This window comes from Rhinolophus sinicus, chromosome 17 (assembly GCF_057876585.1).
Source record: "Rhinolophus sinicus isolate RSI-liver-muscle chromosome 17, RSI-T2T, whole genome shotgun sequence".
NCBI classification, from domain to species: Eukaryota; Metazoa; Chordata; class Mammalia; order Chiroptera; family Rhinolophidae; genus Rhinolophus; species Rhinolophus sinicus.
In genome coordinates, this window is record NC_142517.1 from 179541355 (window position 1) to 179566431 (window position 25077).

General features: G+C 38.5%; 1 protein-coding gene across 6 annotated transcripts in view; it reads right to left on the reverse strand.

Annotated features, from left to right (window-relative positions):
• The window catches only part of HECW2 (HECT, C2 and WW domain containing E3 ubiquitin protein ligase 2), a 336178-nt gene that overhangs the window by 189522 nt on the left and 121579 nt on the right, over positions 1-25077 (reverse strand). For all 6 annotated transcript variants that reach the window (XM_019741310.3, XM_019741308.3, XM_074339576.2 and 3 more), the window contains one exon: positions 22911-23237. In XM_019741310.3, the coding sequence (XP_019596869.3) occupies positions 22911-23202 (292 nt within the window). In that variant the 5' untranslated portion in view covers positions 23203-23237. The remainder of the gene's footprint in view (positions 1-22910; positions 23238-25077) is intronic.

The window sequence follows — 25077 nt, forward strand, 5'->3', positions numbered from 1 at the left end:
AATACACTTCAATTTACATGGCAGACAATACTTTCAAAACACTTTCATAGACATTTGTTTAGGAGTTCACCATAATTCTTCCCTTCCCCAACACAGAGAAAAAGATGTCAAATGATTTACACCAGGTCAGACAGTCAGGCAGTGCAATGCTGGGACTAAAACCGAACTGCTGAACTCCTTGTTCAATGCTCTTCCTACTAATCCTAAGTTAACAAATGAAAAGATATACTGCACCAGACTCGCCTGCCATCACATGCTATACGTGTGCTATACTGAGAAGATTATACTGAAGTTATCTGTTTACATGTCTCTTCTCCCGCAAGTGATATATGTTCCTACAAAACAGTGTTGAAGTTTTATTCATCTGTGTATTTCCAGTGCCTAGCACACTGCATGGCACCCTGTAGGTGTTTAAATGCTTGTTGAATTCAGCTGAATACTCATAATCAGAGCCAAGTCTTCCTCTCAATGCAGAACAGATGGGTTATTCTCTATCTCAATACTGAAGATTTCACTATGAATATATCAAAACCCTTTAACGATTCTTTTGAAAAGCCTCAAGTTTCACATCATCCAGCACCTTCTGAGTCCTTTCACTGATAATTTAATGTACCACAAGCTGTAGGAGGTTAAATGAGTGCTAGGCAGTCCTGCAAATTAGTACTCCAATTCATTTTCCACTTCTTAATGTGAACAAAGGGCATGTAGAAAATCTAAGATTTATTCAATGTGAAGTCAGAGGCTAGTTACATATGCTATATTTTTTCCCATGTTCTGATGTGGAGAAAAAAACAAATAGTCATAACGGCATAATGAAAAGAACACTGAATAGGGTAACAAGAATCATAGGTTATGGTCTCAAATGATGACCCCCAACAGCTGTGTGGGTTTGTGCAGGTTTCCATCAGACTCTAGGTTTCCTCATCTATAGTATGAGTGATGCTTATCTTTAGGGTCTTTCCAGGCCTAGAATCAGTTATTCTGAAAGTAGTTATGATTATAATGACATTGCCCCCAGTATTTTAATATCCTCAAAATAGCTACATGGAGGAGTCCCATTATTAGGTTTGGACACAGTGGTAATAATCAAATATGGATGGATGGATGGATGGATGGATGGATGGATGGATGGATGGACAGATAGACAGACAGGAAATATTCTGTACCGTTCCACTAGACTTTATCTCAAGATGCAGAATCTTTATGAACAGTAAATTCTAAGTCCCACAACATGGCTTTTTTGACATGTTTTAGAACCCAAAGAAGCAACCCCCTACCCCTTAGCGTCGTATTAATTATCATTATGTTACTCAAGAAGACTACAGAGTCTTACGAAGAGATTAGAATCAGGGAGTGCTGGACTCATTTTAACTGAGCTAATCAACGAAACAGGTCCTTCTTTCAGTCACACTATTTTATCGCCCATCACCACACGGGGCCTACCTATTTCACAAGGCACTGGTCACTGATATGCCACCCACAATGCCAAAAAGAACAGACGGGAGAATACAATCAGTGGTATGCTGGAGCCAACTGTTAACAGTTTCTGGAATTTTGAAAAGTGGTTGTTAGATTGTTGGTAGCTTGAAATTGGCCATAATGGAAGTCTTTATACCATGTAAATCTATAAACACTACAAATCAGAGGGTATTTTAAAAAGAGAAAGCCAGTTTGTCAACACACTACTGAATGCAGTTCTTGGCTAGAAAGGTTCTGGGCAAAGCACACAATACAAGACCAATAGAGAACAAAGAGAAGACCTAAATTACAGGCCTAGACAGTCCCACTAATTGGCCACAAAAACTGGCAAGTCTATGAACCGGTTGTGTTGACTGAAATGTAAAAGAAGTTAAACAAGTTAAGCTTAAAGATTCCTTTTACCCCTAAATGTTAGGATTTTATGGTTCTCTGTTTGGTCATAACTACCCTAACTCCTGAGGTCTTCTTACAGGAAATGCTCCATGAAACACAAACTGGGCTGCACCAAGACATTGATCAATCCTCCTTTCATTGGTCAGAGCAGTTTGGTGCTACTTCAGTCTAATGCATTTTGCCAACCATGTTCAAACATGGCCGTAGTTCTAACATCCCCAGAATACCTTAATTACTAAGTTGCATCCAAAAAACTTCCAGAAAGCCTCTAGCTGATCCAAGGCTTTCCTTTAGACTTGGCAAAAGCCCCCCCAGACGTTCCTGGCCATATTTGTCAAGGATGTACTACTTTTAGTGCAGTGGTGAGGTTTGGTAAGGATCCCTCTAGGCATGAGGGCAGAATAAAAAGTGCCATGCTGCCAGAATCATATTTACAAGAAACACAGGCATTAACACCAGAGTTCCTGCCTTGAACCTGAGCCACCATCCTAAGCTGATTATACAGTAAGTTTCTTAAGGGTAGAGATTGTGTATTACCCACAAAGCAGAACCATGAAAGATTTGCTAAAGTAAATCCCCTGGTTTGGTAGAGTTTGGGCTTCATCAGCCTGGGGTTGGGATATGGGCAACAGATAACATTAGTTAAATATTTCTCCCAGAGCAGCAAAGGACTGCTCAGAATAGCTGCTGCTGACAGGCCAGCATAGATTTATCCTACAATATAATAAAAGATGGCAGTGTCATGGTTTGATCGTGAAAAGATATAAATGCTCTTGCTGTTCTTCCAAGTCTCATTTCTGGATGCAAGCATTTGTAAAGATCATTGTCATTCCATTTGCTCTGTAAAATAAAGAGGCATATAATATTTGGGGGGAAGTATTTAATCAGTAAATGGCAATAGTCCATTTGGACCTAATCCTAAAAGTGATGAGAAGTAGCATATCATCCAGGACCCATTCGTCAGTGTGCTGACAGCCAGATTGTTAAAAATTCAGTCACAGAGAGAAGAACCTTAAAATAGACAGAGTGGTTTAAACTTAGAATGGATTCTAGAAAATGATCATATATGTCAAATCTAACTCATAGAAACAGCTCTTTAAGAGCTTATGGGGAAAAGGGGGGGGGGGGGGTTACTTAGGTCCATCTGCTGTGTCTAACCGGATCAGTACCTAAATCATTGAAAACAATTCCTAAACCTTCCGAGGAATACAGGACCCACAAAATCTTGGGAATCCAGTCCAAGGCTAAAAGCCTTTTCCAAATCAACAATGTTCTGAATCTAAAGACTAGAAGAACATTTCAGGTACAACATATCCTAGAACTCAATTGTATGTCCAGTTCAAATACAACCTATGGGACACCGAGTCTGTTTTCCTTCTAAAGTGCTCACTGATTCAACAAATTTGTATTGAATTTGACTTGGGTACCAAGCACTGGGGATCCAAACATGATGAAGACATGGCCTGTCTATAAATTCACGGTATACAGTGGAAGTCACACACCCACAAATGGTAAGGGAAGAGTGTGCTGAGAACCATGATAACAACAGCCCACCCAGATAAATACAGACTCTGGGCTCCAAATGCCATGCGAGGCAACAGCTCCGCTGGAGGCAGCGGCATCTTTTAATTAAGGGTGAGGCTCTGTGGTGAATTCAAATAGCGCTCTTTCTTTCTAGTGGGTGGTACCACTTCTAAAGAAAACAACTTTTTTTTTCTGGTCAAAAGAAATTTGAAAAAAAAAAAAAAAAAAGCACAAAGCAGTGGAAGTTTAAAAAAGCAATCCAGGTCGAATACTGAGGCCTTGTAGAAAAGAGGACAGGGTGGCAAAGTGCAGACATCTAGGGCACTGTATGCAAAAGGAGACACAACAGAGGGTGCCCAACCTCAGACGACAGTGGTGCTAGGGGGGTGAGGGCCGGCGGGGGAGGGGGGGACACATTATTGAAGTAGGAGAGAGAAGGGGCAGCCTGGGAAGGCCTTCAGTTCCAGAGGGGGGTTTTTACATTTGAAACTCTTACAAGTTTGATCAAAATTATACTGGAAGAAGATTGTGTTATTCAGGTGAAGAACAGTTACTTAGTTATATACCCAGTATTTAACTAGGTATCTATTTTTTCATGTCCTAGGGCTGATAGAACAAAATACGCAAACTGGGTGTTTCAAACAATCGAGATATAGGTTCCCGAGCCTAGAAGCCTGAACTCAAAGTGTCACCAGGTGTGTCCTTCTGAGCACTGAGGGAAGATCTGCGCCAGGCCTCTCTCCTTGGCTTGTGGATGGCCACCTTCATGTTCATATGACATTCTACCTGCATGTCTTCATCTAAATTTCCCCTTTTCATAAGGACATCTGTAATATGGATTAAGGTCCACCCTAATGGCCTCATTTTACCTTGATTACCTCTGTAAAAATCCTATCACCAAATAAGGTCACATTCTGAAGTCATAGGGTTACCTCAACATATGAATTTTGGGGGAACACAAAACAATCCATAACACCTACATTATATAAGACACAGTTCCTGTCTACAAAGAACTTATCATCTAATTGGGGGATCGGGACTTAGCCATGTGAGACAATTCAAGAATAACATTCAAGAATAACATTACAGGCTGTTGTAGGTTGGTGCAAAAGTAATTGCGGTTTAAAAGGTTAAAAATAATTGTGGAAACCGCAATTACTTTTGCACCAACCTAATAACACTTTGGGCAAAAGACTTTAGTGGTTCCTAAACATCAGGTGCACACAGGTCCCCTTCACAATTACTGCCACATCTCAGTAGCACTATTTACTTGATGCTTTTTTATTTCTACACTTTAACAAGTTTATCTTAGTCCGTTCATAGAAAACCAGTATCCTTTCCAAAAATAGAAGGGAATCTTAAAAATAAACGCATCACTATTAAGTTTAAAACACTGTCCATAAACCATCTGAAATCCTCTCACCCCACATTCTTAACACAGCACTGAGGCTGGTACACCGCAAAGAGCTCTCTGGATTAGGAAATGGCAAGACAACTTTGATCATATTCTGTTACCATTTATCCAACCTTGGGTAAGCAACTTAACCCATTTAGTTTCCTCATCTAGTTTCCACCATCAGCTGGCATAGTTAATCAGGCAGATAGCTGCTATAAGAATTACGTGAAGCACTACGAACATATTATCATGGAAAAATTGGAAGGAAGACCAAAATATTAAAACCTGAATGCTGCCTTCTTTTCCAGTCTAATTTGGAGCTCCCGCTTTATTCTGTCAGGTTTACCACCGCTACACAGACTGCCCACCCTGCTCCTCATTCCTCTTAGCCCGTCGGGTCCTGCTGGTCTCTACAGGAACGCTCAGGCCGTTCTTAGGGACAGGTGGCCTCATTTCAGTCACCCTGCGCGTTACGCCTCACGCCTCAAGAACCGAGGCAGAACCTGCCTCAGTTTGTTGTTTGTTGTTGGCAGTGATCGCTGCTCTGCAGCTCACCTCCACAGCCAGCAGCCTCCCACCCATGTTGTGAAAAAGCACTGAGAACACAGTCCTCTGGTTTTCTCTTCTTGGCTGCTTTTGAGTGACATGCTTTTTGTGCCTTTCCATAAATAGTTCAGCGCCTGATGCCACATGCATCTTTCTTCAAAAGTGGTTCTCTCCACGGGACTTGTGCACAGCTGTCAGTCAGCTAGACTTGGAAGCAAGACACCAGAGAAAAGCAACATTTTACCCAACAATGTTTTCTCTTCCACTTTGCCCAGTCAGTCAGCTCACTTCCACTTCTGCATCTAAGACTAAAACCATGCCTGTCTCTACGACTAAAACCATAATGATCCGGTAAAATCCCCATTTGCAACTTGAAAATCAAGCCAAACAAATCCCAACATGTCTCGTCCACTTCAAACTCCAAAGACAATGTTTAGCCCCATATGTTCCCAGATAAATTTTATAATTGGGTATCTGGTGAACCATTACATTGAGCAAGCAGGACTAGTAGAGCACAACTTAAAACAATGTAGTTCTTTTACCCTTTGCCTGTTCTACTCTGCTCTGTGGGATCAGCTCTCTGCTCACCACTGCATAACATGAGAGCAGACCCCTTGACCTTTCTCATCATTCTGAGATAATGAAGTGTTCTCTTAGCACAATGAGTCACAAAAATGTTCACTTCTGTAAAGAAAATGTCCAGTCCTGTGTCATAGTCAAAACTCCAAACTTTAGTTAAAATGAAATCTTCTCTATCTTCGCTTAGGCCCGTTTCTGGCAAAAGCTTTCAGAGAGCAAGGGAAGCATGGCTGGAGTTTCTATTTCTCATCAGTTTCTGACTCTCTTAGCGTATCAGTAGAATGGAAAGAGGAGAGGAGAGGAGGCAGAGAAGGTCTGACGGAGCTGGCACTGCCACACTGTGGTGCCAGCCTTCTGTGAGTCTAGAGTATCTTATCTCAAAGGGACACTTCCTGGGTTCTGGAGAGATGCCTCATTTCTGGGGATTCTCACCTTCAATTTCTTTGATGTGGTCATTTACAATCCTCTGTCTGGCTCTCAGACAGTAGGACTCCAGGAATACAGTTGGCCTCTTTCTGCCAAAGTCTTCTGTTCCATCCCTGTGGGTCACCCCTAGGTAACATGCCCTCCTCTGCGTAGTTTTTTGGAGCAGGCATGACAATAACCTCATACCAGCTCTGTTGTAGACAGACCCCACCCCTCGCCCACAAGAAACATACATTCTTAGTCCAACAATTCAAGCAGTGCAGGCCATTGCCAGCAGGCCCGCCTCACACTAAATTCCAGCCACAGCTTCTTGCTTTTAGAGTCCTCAGGTGTGGATCAGACACCAGTCCTCTGTGTCCCTCACGCTGGAGAGGACACTCATAAAGCTCTCACAGCAGTTTCCGTGACATTCCTCTCACTTGACTTGAGGTGGAAGGAAGCACCCCCCGCCCCCCCTTATCTCCAGTGTGTATGTGTTTCACAGAGAGAAGGGGCTCCCAGCACACTGGCAATGCCCCCAAAGAAATCCTCCATCAAATCAACTTCTCACCTGAGGGGCCCGGTAAGGCACCTGAGAACGATTCGGGACCACCTTCTTCCCAAGTCCTGCTTGGGTGGTTCAGCTTTGGAGTGTGGAGGTGGTTATCACCCTTCCCTTTGGGGCCTCAGCTGAAACTGATCCAGGAAAAGTCCCATGTTCACAGCCTTGCACATTAATGATGTTATCAATCCTCAAAGTACAATTTCGGCCATCACATTTTCCTACATTTAGTGTTTAGGTTTAAAAAAAAATCTCAACAAATACTTTATACAAAAGTATGGGCTCTACTTGCTCATACAGCAAATAGGAACAGAAAAATATATTCTTTACCTTGCTGAGATATAGTTTCATCATCATTATCATCGTAATTGACATTTCATATACTTTTATTAAACCAAGTCCTATGCCAAGCACTTTATGTATGCAGAAAAATCTTACTGAGGATTTTATTATTTTCTATGAGATTGATATTGGTTAGCAGAGAGGGTAAGTAACTTGCCCTATGTCACACTCAAAGCCAGTGGCAAAGGAGAGATTTAAATACAAGTCTACCCAACTTTATAGCCTAAGCAATTGACCACTCACCTCTACTATGTAAAGGTGGGAGGTTTATGACAAAGGATAATGGACAGCATAAACTCCAAAGTCAGGAAAATTTCAAGTTTTCCATATCCTAATTGAAAACACCTTGGAAAAAGTAATTAACTTCTTGGTCAAATACTTTGACTATGAAATGGGGATACTAATAACTGACTAAAGAGACATCTGTCGCACTGCATAGCAGCCATCTCTCGCAGAATTCTCAGCAGTGGAGCTTGTATAACACTAACCCTGCCCCTACCTCCAGGCAGGGCGCTTGTTCAGTTAGAGGATAATTTGCATATGCCAGTCTCCTGGCAACCTTTACCTGTCCAGGGAAGTGCTAAGTTTGTTCAGTTTTTGGTTTTGTTTTTTTCAGTCACTGACAACTCCTAATTGATACACTACTCCATAAGGTTGTTTTATGGATTAAATGAGGTAAGATATGAAAGTACTTAGGTTAATGCCTGCAAAAAATTAATTTTTATTTATTAAATGTTTGGCAATAATGTGGAACATGAATTGGACTGGAGTATCTTAGACTTAGTATCTTAGAGGAGATTACTTAGGAAGACAACAATAAAGACCTAAACAAAGTGAGAATTAGAAGAGGTGACAGTGCCAGAAACATTGCTTACTTAAAATTTACATCCCTCTGTAGCGATCGATGTGCAGGCTGAGAGTGGGTTAGGAGTCAAAACTTTGGGCAAGGTTTTCAAGTCGAAGAAACTAAAACAATAGTGTTTCCACAAACAAAAATCGAGAAATCACAAAGAACTGGTTTGGCATGTCAATTTGTTTTGAAAAACGTGAGTTTGAGTAATGAGTAGGATATTCAGAGAGAAATGGTTTTGGAAGCTTTAGACAGAGGTTAGGATTAAATAGTGGTTAGTTGGGACCTGGCTTTGGGCTAGCTGGAGTGAGGGGAGCCCTGATTTGCAGAATTTGCCCCTTTCTGTGATGTAAACGCTCTCATTACAGCTGACTTCATGCTACCAACATGACAGCACTGAAAGCAGACAAGTGCGGAACCGTCTCTCAAGAGCCAGGAAGAAATAGTACCCGTCACCCTAGGTTAGAAATGACGCTTTCTGCTTAGACTAGCTCAAGACTGGGAATGAATGAAATCATCCAAAGAGAGAATCCATGAAAAAGCCTAAAGAATATAAGAGGATAAGGAAAGAGTTTCAGTAAAGAGGAAAAGAATGAATGGCCAGAAAACTGGGGGAGCCAGCACAGTGTCGCAGCCAATGAAGACATAGCCTCAAAAGGAGAGGTCAGTAGACAGCATCTATGGCTGAGGTGGTGAAGGTTGGCAAAACGCCTCGAGTCTGACTTTAAGGAATTACTCTGGACTTGACATGCACGGTTTTTGGTAAATAGGGGTAGAAGTGTTCTATTTACTGCTTACAAGTAAGAATTCTCCATAAACACTGTTTATTTCTTCATATCTTTTTCTGAATAACGGTATCAAAGAAATTTTGAAATGTTTGAATAATATTTGAAATATTTCAGCTTATGGACACTTACGGACATTGGTCACATCTGCCTTTACAACAATAAGTAACATCAGTTACAATTTAGAGAAAGAGGTGTAGGTTTGCTATTTAACGGCAAAGAAACCATTATATTAGATCATCTCAGCCTTTCCTGTTCCAGAGTTTTTATACATACTTAGCCCCATGGATTTCAAATCCCAAGGAATGGGGTGCTGCACTGAAAAAAGAACGTAAGAAATAACAGAACAGAAAGTATTTCCATGTATCTGATAAGTCACCTGAAAAACTGGGATGGCTTTAAAAGAAAAAACCCTTTCACTGAAGTACTGCTCAGACAAAGGGACAGTAAGTATTGAAGGCTATTTCAGGTGGTGCTATAACAAACAATTTATAAAATAAATCTCTGTGAGCCTCCATTAAAGAGATTGACTCATCATACTCTACTGAATCTTCAAAGATGAAGTGACGTTCAGGGGAGGCACAGCAAGAGCCCATTTAACATCTTCTGTTGTAACCACACACACTCACTAGGTACAAGAGGAGAGAAACAGAACTATCTAAATAGCATGGGACCCAACCAGGACCCTGAATGTTTGCCCCTAGAAGGAGTGTGAAATACGCAGGTCTTCCAAGCATCCCACCAGACTGAGTGGAATTTAGTTTTAAATGATAGGGGCTGTTTGTACAAAAACAGCCCATAAACACAAGCCAACTTCTTTTTTTGGCACTCAGTCTAAGACAGGAGTCTGTTTCAATATCGGAAGAAACACTGGCTGTGTTGAATTCATTAAGTCATACTGAGTTTTCAAAGGTAATTTTCAAAGGTAAATTTTAACGACATTCAAAAATCACCTGCAGGAATTTCCTGTAAAAAGCAACTTCACTGTAGAGAAAATTCCTATTAAACACTGTATTTTTTTTAAAAAAAAACCATTTTACTGGCCAACCATGAGCACATTACTTAACCCTTCTGGGCCCTCAGTTTCTCATTTGTAAAATGAGGTCAGCGGAGCAGCGGAACTTCCTTCCGAAATCTAAAACCTCCGTGACTCTAAGTTTTACAATAAATGTCAACAGATGCATAATACATTTTAGTGAGTCCAAATGACAGAAAAATACAGTACTTCACTACCAAAATGCAACTTCCTTAAATAAGGAAATTTTCCTTTAAAAAAAAAAAAAAGGAATTTTGGAGGTTCCATCAATAGCATCACATAATGCAAAGATGACGATGCTGCTGCTTATATTAGCACTATTGCTGTAGTTAGACTTTTACAAGTAATAATTATGATTTTTCAAATAAATATTATTAATTTCATGGCACTCCATTCAGGCAAATGAATCACATGATGGACTGGAAATTCTAAGTGACCTGACATACGCTGAACTTTTACCTTGCTCAAATCAGCAGTTGCAATGGGTCATATGCATAGCACAGTTCACCTTGTTTACCTCCTTGAAGTGGCTCAGGAAAGACAGGTTTGGGCAGGTTAAGTGAACATGCAGCCCAAATCTAAGAATTTAACTTCCTCCAGATGTTCACTGAATTCTGAAGGCTTTCCTTTACGCATGAACTGTCTTATCATATCAAAAATGTGCCACAGATGTACACTTAAAGAAAAAAATCTATTTGGATTCTGTAAAAAGATATACAATAAATATTTAGAATCCTATTACTTCATGTAAATTTTCAGTTGAGAATTTCAAGGTTATTTTTTTTAGATTAGTCTTTCGTTAACATATTTGCTTCTAATAGTATGGCTTATTGCTATAACTATAATCCCTCAAAATAGTAGAACTTATTTCTGTAGAGAAGGATTATAATGCCTTAATTCATCAATAATTTCATAATAGCACTTATTCGTATGAGAGGTGTAATAGTTATATTATGAATATATAAGTACATATTTCAGAATATCAAAAACACTGCAGATATTCTTCATGCCAAACGATACATAACTCTCAGAAAAGCATCTATGACTGCTTGGGCAGCACATGCACATTTTTGGAAACAAAAGTATAAGAAACAACAAAAAATCAGAAGCTAAAGCAGTAAACATGCTAAATTCAGGGAATAAATGTATTTCTATTTAAACATACAGTGCTTTCCATGCTGAAGATAGAAGCCATGGGTAAGGAAACAGGAAGCAAAAGGCCAGTATATTGTATAATATTTGAAAAAAGCCTAGATGACAGCTCTTTAACCATGACTTTAAATACAGACAATATTTTAAAAATTCTTTCAGACGCTTAGTACATCAACTCCTAATATTGTTGAACAAACGAGTGAATGAATACCAAAAATAATCTGTTGAATAAGTCATTAGGAGAAAACAACATAATACAGAATAATCATCAATTAAAAAATATTTTCTTTTATGTCATAACTGCTCTACCCATTAAAACCTACTCTTTAATGAAATGAATGAATCTGTATGGATAATGCAGCACAGAGAGCTGGGTAAGGTGCTCAGGAAACAACATGAACAGGACACAGTTAAGGAGTTTAAAGTGCAACTGAAGAGACAAGCATGAAAAATGACAAATTACAATACAGAATCATCAGCACTGAAATAGTGATATGCAAACATTCCTGTGGGAGCAGGAAAATGGACGGACTGCCTGGAAAAGTTTGCAGGTGCACCACAGTGGGTGACTTCTGAATCTATCTAAAAGGATACTTACAAGTCCGCCAGGCAGAAAGGGGGATAGGGACAGGATGTGTGCAGTCTGCAAGTAGATCACATGCAAGCCCTTCCTGAGAAAGACATGGCATGTGCAAATGCAATTCCCACCTCCTTAAATGACTTTTTCTTGTGTGAATACCAAACAAGATAACTAAATAAATAAAAATAAAATGCCTATTTCATGATAAGTCTAGATATCCCCTTCTTGGTGAGGCCCTTTCTATAGCCTTCCCATCCCTGAATCCCTCTCAGGCATTAAATTGTTCCTTCTCCATGCTCTTGTGGCCTCTGTTATATTGTTCTGAACACACTGCACCTTTCCTACCTATTTCTCACCCCACTAAAATGTGAGCTGATTCATGTTTGCATCCCATTGCCTAATGGCAGACAAATAGGCTCTCAACAAATGTCTGCCGGTGGTATGGCAGCTCCCTCCCAAGGAGCAACTACCCTTGAATACACATTACAAATGTTATCTTGTTCCATCTTTCTTGCAATTTTATAAGGCTGCTATAATTCCCATTTTGTCCATGAAGAAGCTGAGGCTCAGAATGGTTTCCTAACTCCGAAGCGAGAACTCATTGGCTGACCCAGAATCTGAATTCAGGTCTGTCCCACACCCTGACTCCCCCTCACCACTCGACTGCACTCGATGCTGAGGTCAGTGAATCCACCAGATTCTACCCAGGTCAAGCTCTGTATGTAATTAAGGCATTAGTGTGGTTCTCCTAATGATTTCATGAACTAGAGTAAATTGAGAAAATGTGACCATTTGACTGTTGTTTATAAATTTTTATGTAGGAACATAAAAACCAAATTTTCTCAATGAGCATGCATACACTGGGAGATTCACAATTCATAATTTAAATAAAATAAGTTCAAAAGGCAAAATAAGCACAAATGACTTAACAGGAGAAATCCTTAAAATCACCATTAAATCTGAGTTATAACACTCTGGTCCCTACAACTTAAAGCAGATGGAAAATCTGAGTTGCTCACTCTACATAGTTCCTTGTAAGTCCATATAAAGTATACAATACTGTGAAATAACTCTACATTTATTCAAAAATTCAAGAGTAAGGTCAGCCAGATGATGGGAAACCACCAACTGAAATAAATATGACTTCCTAGTTATGATTAAGTCTAACTCACAGATTGCCAACATAAGGCTGATTTAAAATAAATATAGAAACAAATAGTGCAAAATGAAATAGAGAACACATAAAAACACAAAAGGAGGAAAATACACTGGCAAAAAATAAGAGATTTCAGACATACCTAACACCTTTTATCATTACCTATGTTAACCAGAAAAAAAAAAAAGTATTCTTTAATTTGGCAAATCAACAAGGATTTGAAGTTAAATTTTAAATTTCTCCTAATAGCTTCCATTTATTTTAGAATGCAACTTTTGTTATGTGTGTGTATGTTTTGTACAAAAATCAAACCCCTTGTAGTCTACTGCTGCTAGTAATTCAGGTAAGTCATTTTTTCATTCTTAAATTGTTTACTCATTTATTAAATTGTTGTTTTTAGCCACTAAATTTTGTAATGGTTATGCAGAATATATTAATATAATTGGAACAATCCCTTGTCTATGAAAAAACACAATCATAATAATAATAATCATAATGACTAATGTGTAAGAAGGGGTTTAAAGAGGGATGGAATTAAAGATCAAAAATGAAAATAAAAGATGGGGAGGGAGGCAATTTTAATGACCATGTCCTAAGATCCTTGCAGTTTGAGAGGTATTTAAAGATACTAATGCATTATAGTCTTTGTTAATTCAATTTTATATGTCAAAAATGTTATGGAAAACCACTAACAGACTAGAACGAGAATATTTACCTTCCAAGCAATTAGACTAAGGAAGAATGTGGGAGGTAGGGAGTAAAGAAAACTCATTATTTGGAAGGCATAAAAAGCAAGGTGGGGAAGTAACCAAGAAAAAGCATGATATATATTAAACAAAATAAGATGTAGAAATAAGTCCAAATATATGAAAAATAACAGCAAATGCAAAAACATTAATTTTGAAAGTTGGTCACTCAGACTGGGTTAAAACTCCTAACGGTACAGATGATTTACAGCAGATGTATCTGAAGCATGCCAAAGAATGGGTGTAAGTAAACTGGTGGGAAAAGATACATCAAGCAAAAGCTAACCTAAAGAAATTGCTTTTCACAACAGCAATTGATAACAGACTTTAAGAGAGATCAGGATAAAAAGATGACATTATAAATGTACTTCCTTTACTGGTGTACCCACTATTTAGTCCTCAGGAAAGTATGAAAAGTCGCTTATAACAAAGACTACAAAATTAGTATGTGCAGTAAGCAATTACTTTGTCGGTTGGTAATGTTTTTTATCACAACAAAGAATTTCTAAACCTCACACCAATGTCTTAACTGCCTTGCAAAATAGTTACAATTATTTAAACATTTATTAATTATGGCACCTATATAAGCCTCCTGTAAGGAGAAAAAAATCCCTCAGGTAATGTTTATAGAATAACTGAATAGAAAACAAAAAACATCTCAATATACAGACACAGGAATGCCTATTTCAAATACTTCTTGCAAGCAGTACGAGTATGTTAGGGGATAAAACATACTAGTTTCTTTGGATACACTAAGCCATACATTTTTTTAGAACCTAATATCCAGAGAAGTCTTCCATAACTATTTTGAACACATGGACGTCTTTGTGAACCAAAGCTTCGAGATGCATATTAAAAGGAAGATCCTTGATGGTCTGAGCTGCCAACATGATACTGTGAGTTCAGATTCCACTAACTGCTATTGTGCATCCATAATGTCAGGTACAGTCCTTCGTCCTGCCCTGGCTGTGTCCTCTCATTCAGTCTCCTAAACACCTTGCAACATGTATACCAATCCCAAAGTATGACACTTTCTAACCCCAGTATCTATTAGGCTTTGGGACAAACCAAAGGACCAGACACATTGTTAGGAAGACACACACATCGACTATGAGAGACAGTAACTGTTCATTAGGTGGCTAAGGGTATCTCTCCATTACACAGTCCCTTGCAGTTAGGCAGATCACGGGACTAATGCTGAACGACAGGCTCTGAGCAGAAGTAAATGTGTCACCTTAGGGCCAAAACATTTAAGAGCTGGTGTAAGAGTCCCCGGCTCTCTCTTCCCTTGACACCTGCTTGAGGAGGCCTTGTGCTCCAGATGGTGTAATGATAAGATAGTTGAGCCTTTAATAATTCAATATGGCAAAAATAAAGAGGGAGGTGAGCCTGTATCACTAAATGACAGTACAAATCAAGCCCCCGGCAGATCCATGTTGTACACATAGCATTAGCAATAAATCATCTTTTGTTCTTTAAGCCACTGAGGATTCATGGTTAGTTCATCTCTATAGTATAAGCTGACCTATGCTGACTAAAACAAATAGGTAACAAAATGTAATTTAGAGTTAAATTGTTCCAAAAACCATTTCATGGTCAAAGCTCTTATTTTCTAAAAGCATTTTTTAAACTTGAAAGATATGACCTAAAACAACTTGTCTTTGGCAGTAATCATGTAAAAATACCAAAAGAGCTTAAGAACAGACACTTTTAATGGTATTTGACAGTTATTCTGGAAATTAAATGCCTAAGACATAAATTCTTTGTTCCATTTGATTGAATTTCAGCTTAATGCTTTCCCATCACCTAGGAAAGCATGTTGGTTCAGAACCTACGTGATACTCAAGTTAAAATACTGTATTACTTAGCATTCATATTGTAAGTGCTTTATATAATTTCTAGTGCTTTGTTTCATAGGAATGGATTTTGTTTTCTGTAAGCAAAAGTGGCCCAGGGTCACTTTAATCTAGAAATCTCTTCTTGTGGATTCATTGTATGAGTGAGTTGTGCTTCAGCTTTAGACTACCAGGAAATGGTTTTATTATTATTAATAGTAGCTAAAATAATGATGAGCGTTTACAATCAGCAGTACCTTACAATGAACGTGGCATCTTGCTGAGAGCTTTATACACATTATTTTACTTAATTCTCAAGATATTGGTCATTTTCTTGGTGTTTTTTCTTATAGATTAAGAAACTGAGGTTTAAAAAGATGATATAATTCACCCAAGCTAGTAAGTGGATTTGAATTTACTAGTTCTCTGACTGTAGAACCTGTGCTCTTAACCATTAATAACCCCAGCATTTCTCATAGTGTGCTACATGTGGTGGTCCTGGTGGTTCACACACAAAAGTTATTTTGTTTTTTATCAGTTAACGCATGTTAGAAAGAAATATCACTAACACAGGTACTCTTTCCCAGACCTTGTTGCTTAGAACAAGGTCAGGGTAGATGATCTGTTTTGTTTTCATTAGATGGTGTAAAAATATTAATAGTATAGGTAATAATCCAATATTGAAAAAATCAAGGTGTTCAGCAAATAAGTAAATGTTGGAAAACACTGGACTACATTTTTCAACAAAGAGGGGGAAAAATGAAGACTGGAACACAAAACACGTAAATTCCAGCCTTGACTGCCTCCAACTAGCTGTATGGCATTACCATTCTGGATTTTTGTTTTATCTATGAAACATCAGCTAAAACTTTGGGATCCTAGAGCTCTAAAATATATAATCTTAATGCTTTGGCATTTGTGACCTTACTTTATGTCACTATCCAAATGCAAAGAAATAGGAAAAATGTCATAATACAAAAGCCATTATATTTTTGTAATACAGAATCAAAATACAGATGCCCTGTCACTCATCTTTGAAGACATAACCAACGCATAAACACTGAGAGGTATACTCAAGCATGTTCCACACAAATGTTGGTAAACTATTGGTTACGAGGTCCATGACAAGATAAGAAGCTTGAGCCAGAATAGGGAATATCTACATCAAGAAGTGCGTTATGTAGTTTAGATAATTTTTTAATAGCAAGATTTTCTAAATAAGTAAAGCAGTTACATTGATTTACATCCTGGAGAAACTTTCTTATCTAGTCCCACATTAGTAACTGACAGTTGGCTTTCAGTAGCACAGGCATACAGCAAAGTACATAGTTCTCATTTTCATAGTGTGCATTTTCCTAGCTCTGTTAAGGTACCTGAAGTTGCCTGCAAGTAAGAAATGGCAAGTTAAGCCTTTTGAAGTGTATTTCCTTTGAATAGCCAGAAAAATAATCACAAGAACAAACATTGAGGAGAATTAAATAGTGATCCTGAAACAAATGTAATACACCCTTGTTTCCTGTTTAAATGGTGTCCATGCAATTTTTCATGGAGAGCTGTTTGAGCTGGGTACCCGAAGTGTTTCTGCACAAGATAAGCACTTGGCTCTTTCTATTTAGTGAGTTTAGGAGGAGGCAACCAGTAGCACTGTTAAACTTGTGAGGGGTCAATTCTAATTTTGGAGCTCAACAATAAATTATAAACCTAGTGAATTCTGAAAACACCTCTGCAAGGCATCAATTGTTGTAATTTGGGGATTCAGGGTTATAGCTACATTATGATCATGTCTGGAAGTCTCGGGATGTATATGAGACTTTCTGAAGGGTGAAATGTAATTAACATCTGTTTTGAGAATCATGTTCACATCCAAAGTTTCCCCAAATGGTGCTTTGATATTTTCAACTTTTTTTCTTTGTATTCCCAATAGATTCTATATATTGCCTAAAATGCCTAGAGAAAGATTTATGTTTCTAATCCAGGAGGATATATTTTTCCTCCAGATTAATAATGCTAAAAGTCATCTGGAATGAGTTGTACAGTGCAAAACATTACCAATTAGCCAAACAAAAACAAAACTCACACTTGTAGAGAGGAAGAAAACGTAAGCCAAGAGAAACACAATCAAAATGTAGATGTGCCAATAAGCCACACCTTGCCAGCACGATGTTCTACCCAAATCCTTCCCCTTTGGGATTTATTTCTATAGATACCATCTCTCTGTTCCACAAATAAAACTAGGCGTTGCTAGGAAACAGCCCAGCTTCTCAAGACACAACTGAAGGGGAGTGGCTCCTTCCTACCAAGAGGTATAGAAATCTGAAGCTGTTCCTGACATATGTGCTACTGTTATGAAACCTACATTGTCAGCATATCTATTTCAGAGCTCAAGAGCTGCTTAGCTCTAACAGCCTTAAATTTCTGACATAACTGGGACTCCAAAATTTGTTTTCCCTAGCCTCACCTTGTACTTCCTCTTTTCTTTCAGGTCTTCCTCAAATGTATCATCTCAACTATCTTCAATTAAGAATGCCCAAGAAAACTTGCATGTTTTGAGGTTACAAATTACTCATTTGAAATATTCTTCCCATCACATTTTTAGCCTTATTAAACTTTTGAAAATTTTCACATAACTGGGAGCCACTGTTTTCAAATATTTTATATCAAATTTTTATTTCTTTTTAAAACAACCGAGTGGTTTTCACTTATACTAAAATTACTCCAAGCACGCTCCCTGAAGTAGGAACTACTGGAGTAGCCCACTCACTCTTCATCCTGCCTTTAAGAGCAATTGTGCTTCCATTTCACTTCCTCATCTTGCTTTAGAGCCACCCAAGCGGCTTAGTTAGGAATAGCTATTGGTACAAGAAAGCTTCACTAATGATGATTCAAACAAAGAGGAGGAGATTTTTCTCACACATGCCGTGTTTCCCCGAAAATAAGACCAGGTCTTATATTAAGATTTGCTCCAAAAGACGCATTAGGGCTTGTGTTCAGGGAATTTCACCCTGAAAAATCATGCTAGGGCTTATTTTCTGGTTAGGTCTTATTTTCAGGGAAATACGGCAGCAAGAACTTTGGAGTGCCAGTCTAAGCTCTTTCTTTCTGTTCTGTCATCCTTAGCTTTTTTCTTGATTGATGCCATATAGTTGCTACTTGGATATAACAACTCCAGATATCACATCCTTTCACCAGAGTCACAAGTACAAGAGAAGGGGAAGTTAAAAGTCTCTCTTCATGAGGCTTTGGCTTTTCATTCAAAAAAGGAAGTTCCCCAAAGTCTACCCCTTACATCTCACTGGCCAGAACTGGGTCACATGCCCACTTCCACACTACTCACTAGTTGGATTACCATATAGGGCTAGACCTTTCATAAGCCTGGAGAGAGCCTACCTGCCCGGAGATCAAGGGCTGGCTGCCTACCCACTGACCCCATAAGGTGAAGGCTGTCAGTTAAAGACCACAGTGCTGCCACCCATCCTTCTCCACAGAGGATGGCAAACTCCCCATAGAAGTGAGGCTGCCTCTAGTCTAGATGTGAGAACAGCGTGTCCTGGCCTCAGGAGAGAAATGGCTATCTTTGCTTACAGCCAGGTCTCTGTTCACTCTTTCTGAGGTCCTGGATAAGCCAGTCTTTTTTTTAAACACCGCCATGGCCCTGCAATTATATAAACAAGCCACATTTAATGTTTTAGATGCTGGGAACCAGAACCATTCATTGTAGATCTGCTAAAACCAACAGCATGCCTGAGAACCAAGTATCTCATTCTACCTACACGGCATTTTTATTCACAAATGCTAGTCAGTATTTGTCCCAGCCCGGTGAGAGGTCTGGGGGTGCTAGTTCCCCACCCCTCTTCACTGCAAAGGATCTAAAAATATTAGAAAACACACTAAAAAGAATTGAAAAACACATAGGATTCAAACTATCATTCATTATTTATTCAGAGTTCTCTAGAAATGGCTTGATGGGGAAATTAAGTGCATCGTCTTACAGTCTACCCTAAGTCAAAAGCCAGGGAGGACCTTCTGCTTCAGGCCATTTTCAACTCATTAGTTCCAGACTAGCCTTCCTAATGTAAACAACTATAAAGGTAGGAGGCAGTGGTTTTCAGCTATTGTACAGACAGGTGGTATAAGACTAAAACCCTAGAAAGAAAAGAAAGTTATGGGGTGCCTTTATGACCACCCTGATCGCAGCCAGGGGACAATTTCCTGAGTGCAGTGTAGGGAACTGGAGTCCATGTCATCTCTGATGAGCTGAGGAGGCAGAGCTCCGTGTTTAGGTCAACGGAGGTGACAGGAATCAGAGCACTGGAAGGAGTTATGGCGCGGTGAAGGCCAAAACTCCACATGTGGACTCCACGCAAGCCTTTGGCTAAAGCGTGGGCTGCACCTGTGCAGAGTGAGACTACCAAGGCTTTCCAGACAGCAGCTGCTACAGGGCTAAGAGTAAAATGGATACTAGAGGTCAAGCAGTGCTGGGGAACACTGCAATTGCAGCACAGCCAGAGTGAAGAGACCTTTCTAACATTGCAGTGATCCAGCTAAGACATCAGAAATGACACAATTAGGAACAAGTACAAAGTTCTAGAGTAAGGTCTGCTGTAGACATACCCTAACAAAGCCTCAAACAAAGCTCTTAACAAAATCCATACAGGGCACCAAACTTAGAGGCTGAAAGCCATCAGTGTAGAAGTGCTGGGGAACCACAAGGGGCTTTCCATGGATCCACCTTAACAAAGTGTAAAATCATACCTAGCTAATTCAGGTAAATAACTCTGCCTACCAGAATAAAAATTAACACTAAAATAAAAAGTATTCCACAGAACTCAGGATTTCTACAATATAAAATCCTCAATGTCCTGTGTAAAATAGAAAATTGCTAGCTATGCAAAGAAATAGGAAAATGGGACCGACAGTCCCAAGAGGAAAACAGACAATAAAAATTGTCCCTTGGATTTAGCTGAGAATTTAAAACATCTGTATTCAATTCACTTCAAAGAATTGAACAAAAATATGATCTGAATGAACTAACACATAGGGAATCTCATAAGGGAAATACAAACTATAAAAAGAGAAATGAAAAATTCTATATATGAAAAGTCAAATAACTGAAATTTTAAAATCCATTAGATGGGACAGAATTCACGAGATGAATAAAGTTAATGAACTTGAAGATAAGTAAATTATCGAATAGGAAATTATCGAATCTGAATATCAAAGAGATTGAAGGAAAATTAAGCAGAGCATCAGAGCCTTGTAGAACATGAAACGATGTAACATATGTGTAACTGGAGTCTCAGAAAAAGGGAAGAAAGTGAAAATATAAAATACATTTGAAGAAACAAAGGCCAAAATTTTCTCAAGTTTCACCAAAGACATTTACTTATACAGCTCAGAGAATCCCAACCAGGATAAATAAAAAGAAAATCACACCTAGACAAACTGTTAAAACCAGGATAAAGTGAAAATGTTGAAAGTAGCCGAGGGGGAGAGAGGGAAGAGAAACACATTACAGGCAAGGGAGCAAGGATACAATGATAATACATGTGAGAAAGATATAGAATCATCTTGAAATAAACTGAAGAAGGGTTAGCACTTTTGAAAAGAGATTTATTCCCTAATTCTACTTTCCTAACTACATCCTTAGATTAATTCCAGATTTCGAACTCTATTTCTGCCTCTAGAAAGTAAAATATGAGATTTTGTGGCTTTGGTCACTGGGAGATAAGATGAACTTGGCTTTGGATTCCTTAGTTCCTTCTTGATTAAATGTGGACAAGGAAATAAAACAAGTGGGGTGGGAAAACAGAAAAGAAAGGAAGGGAAAACGTATAAGTAACAGGAATCATTGTCTTACGTGATTCTAGCATCTTACAGATTAAGTTATTGACACAAAAAAGAAACCATCCTATAAAAGAAAGTAAAATCATGTCCCAAAAATATCACATTAAAAGTATATTCAAAAAAAACACAGTCTGCTATTTGAAGTCTCATATTAAGCATTACAAAACCTAAAATGAGAAAAAAAAGAAAAAAATATTACAAGAAAAGTGAAAAAAGTTTATGAATTCCAAAAGGGTTAAAATGCATCAAAACCAAAAAAGTTACTTCAAAAGTCACATCAAAACTGTAAGATTTTTTTTTAACATAATAGATATCAGATATAAAAATATAATTTTTAAATCATGTAACTTCCTCACTTTGAATATATATTTGAACACACTTGGGGAAAATCTGAACTGAAGGCTTTTTCTCCCTTTTGTTGTCATAAGAGAAAAAAAAGAAAAATTCATTGAATTTTTTTGCCATTTTAGATTTCTTGCTATCCAGTATGAGTAAACAGTAAGAGATACAAAAGCAAATATAAACCAATTAGCAGAAAATTCCCTGTCCCAGAGAAACACAGTGAGTTTAACATTCTATTAAAATTTCAGCAAGGATATTACTTTCTCTCAAACCAGGGTTTCTCAACAGTAGCACTGTTGACATTTGGGGACAGATAATTCTTTGTTGTGAGAGACTGTCCTGTGAATGTCAAAATATTTAGCAGCATCCCTGGTCTCCCATTTCCCCCACCCAGCTGTGCCAACCAAAAATGTTTCCAGACATTGCCAAATGTCCTGTAGGGAGCAAAATCACCCCTGGTTGAGAAGTACTGCCATAAACAGGTCTTTTCCCTGCCCCCCCCCCCCAATTTATTCATTTAAAAACAAAACACACACACAAAGAGATACCTGGCTTATAATCTATATTAAAAGCAATAATGTCTTTCTAATAAAATAACTGCTGTTAATTTTTTTTAATTCCCTTCATTCAATGAAAATTTTGTCTAACTTTGGGGAATGTTCAATTTTATGATCAAGTTTGATTTAGCTTTTCTTTATGGTTGGTTATTAAGTTTTCATTTTTGCTTTCAAATAAAGCAGACTTTATATTTTCTGGGATGTGCTATTTATTCATCATTCACTCACCTATAACAGCAAATTAGCTAAAGAGAGCTGAGACACATCTATTAAAACAAACAGCAACTGTTTCTAAGTAATTTGTTAGAAGAATATGATCCTTCCTTCACCTAATTGATCTAGGACACATCAAGGAATTCTGAAATAAAAAGATACTTTAGACTGCAAGTTGTTCTTAATGAAACTCAACCTTCAGAAAATACAGAACATTTTTTCACATCCATTATCTAAATCTAGACATCTTTTTCATCATTTAAAAAATATTAGTAAATGTTAATAGATACCTCTTTCCAAAGTGGAACTACTGATCAAGGGCAATATGAAGTTTTAAAATGAAAATACTGTAAAATCTGTAGGTTCTGGCATTTCATTAGCATAGAGATGTAACCACAGAATTTATATCAGCAAAGGTAGTTATAATTGTCTCTTCCCCTCCCAAAGAGGAAGGAAAAATTCCCAGCATCTTGCTGGTTTTTACTTATGTGTTTGATTTTTTTCTTCCAGGAGAAAATACAGAACAGTACAATGTCAGGGTAAAATGTATGCTCTAAGTCACAAGCAAGTGTATTTCATGTCACTCACCTATGTGATAAAGTCCAATCCAATCGCTGGGATCCACCTCCTCTTTAATGTCCCAGAAGATAATGAGGTTCTGGGCTTGCCCCAGTGTGTACTCGTACATGCTGGCAGTCAAGCTGGAGCGGCTCTCAGAAGTCACCAGGTCCGTGTCACTGTTGGCCCGCTGGAGGGTCATGTTCTCTGGCATGGAGCTCTGGGCGGCGAGGCTCTGGAGGTTCTCTGGGCTCAAGGTGTACCGCATCTGGGGATTCCGACGCCGCACGAAAAGTAGGTGCTCCCGGGCTGAGCTGGCCATCCTGTCTGCCTCTTTGAGGTTGGTTTCCTACAAAGCTACAAGAGACAGACAAGCAGAGAGCATTAGTGCTACAGTGTGAGGAATTAGGTTTAAGCTTCCCAGACATAAAGCCTCACCATGCAATAATCTTCTGCTGTCAAAATAAAACCTATTATTCTACTGTCAACTGATGACGTCCGAAACAATTTTTATAGACTGAGGTCACATGATGGCAAAGGCCGTCACACACTTCGGTCCGTCGATTTCACTCAGAACAGCTTCCTCCCAGCAATTAAGAAGGGATTTCTCTACCATTCCTTTTAGATCTAGCCTTTCTCCTTCAGAAACGGCATAAGACCATAAAACTCCTAGGAGAAAACATGGATGGTAAGCGCCTTGGCACCAGTTTTGGCAAAGATATTTTGGATTTGACACCCAAAGTCTTTTTCAGGAGCTTGCTCAGGTGTCACCTCCTCACTTAACTACAGTGGCCATCATAGTTAAATCTACAACACCCAAGCATTACCCATCAATCCTTTTCTTGCTTCATTTTTCTCAACAGCAATGATTATGATCTGATGTACCACACAGTACCATGTAGTTGCTTATTTGGTTATTGTGTACTTTCCCCAACAAGAATGGAAGCTTGGGGAATGATAGTCTCTTCAGTGAAGGGTGATGAAAGAACTGGGCAGCCACAAGCCAAAGAATGAAATTGGACCACTATCTTACACCATACACAAAAATCAACTAAAAATGGATTAAAAACTTGAACATAAGACCTGAAACCATAAAACTCTTAGGAGACAACATAGGTGGTAAACACCTTGACCTCAGTTTCTCATGGCCATGAGAAAGAAGGAAATCCTGTTATTTATGACAACATGGATGGACCTTGGGGCATTATTGGAAGTGAAATAAGCCAGAGAAAGACAAATATTGTATTTTCTCACTTACATGTGGGATATATTTTTTAAAAAGTCAAACTTTTAGAAACAGTGAATAGAAAAGTGATTGCCAGGAGCTGACGCATGGGGAAAAGGGATACAGGTTGATAAAACAGTCCAAACTTTCAGCTATAAGACAAATAAGGTCTGAGGATTTGAATATAAAACATGGTGACTGTAGTTGAGAAAACTCTATTGTATAATTGAAATTTGCTAAAAGAATAGAATTTAAATGTTCTCACCAAAAAAATTATGTATGTGGCGATAGATATGCTCATTAACTAAAGGGTAGGAATCCTTTCACAATGTATACATATATAACCACAATGTACATTTTAAATATCTTACAATAGTATTTATCAATTGTACCTCAATAAAGCTGAAAGAAAAAAAAAAGTAAGCTTCACAAAGGCAGGGATTTTCATCCTTTTTGTTCACTCTTTTATCCCCAGTGTCTACAACAGTGCCTGGTACACAGTAGGTATTGCTAAATATTTGTTAAGTGAACAGATGAATAAACACTGAGCATCTTTCTCCTAGATACTCCTTATGTTCCTGGCTGGTCCACACCATTCCTGCTATCTAGATCCACAATAAGGCACTTCCTTTGGCTCCCATTTGGCCTCCATCTAAAGTAACACTGCCTTTCCTGTTGGAACTTAGATACAGCCCGCTGTTGGCTCACTGTGAATCTAGTCCTAAAATATCTGTTTTCTTCTCCATTGCCAGACTCAGATGAAGATTCTTTCCAAAACCTCTGTACTTTAGCACATTTGAAGTTCTATCTGCCAGTGCGTTTTCTGACTGTGCATGGATTCACACCACCTCACCCAATCCTACTGGCTCTGCACTGAATGAAGAAGGTTCTCCTCTGCACTGCCCATTCAGAACTACATCATTCACTAATGTGTTTATGGATTTAACATTTACTCTGTATCCCTAGTATGTG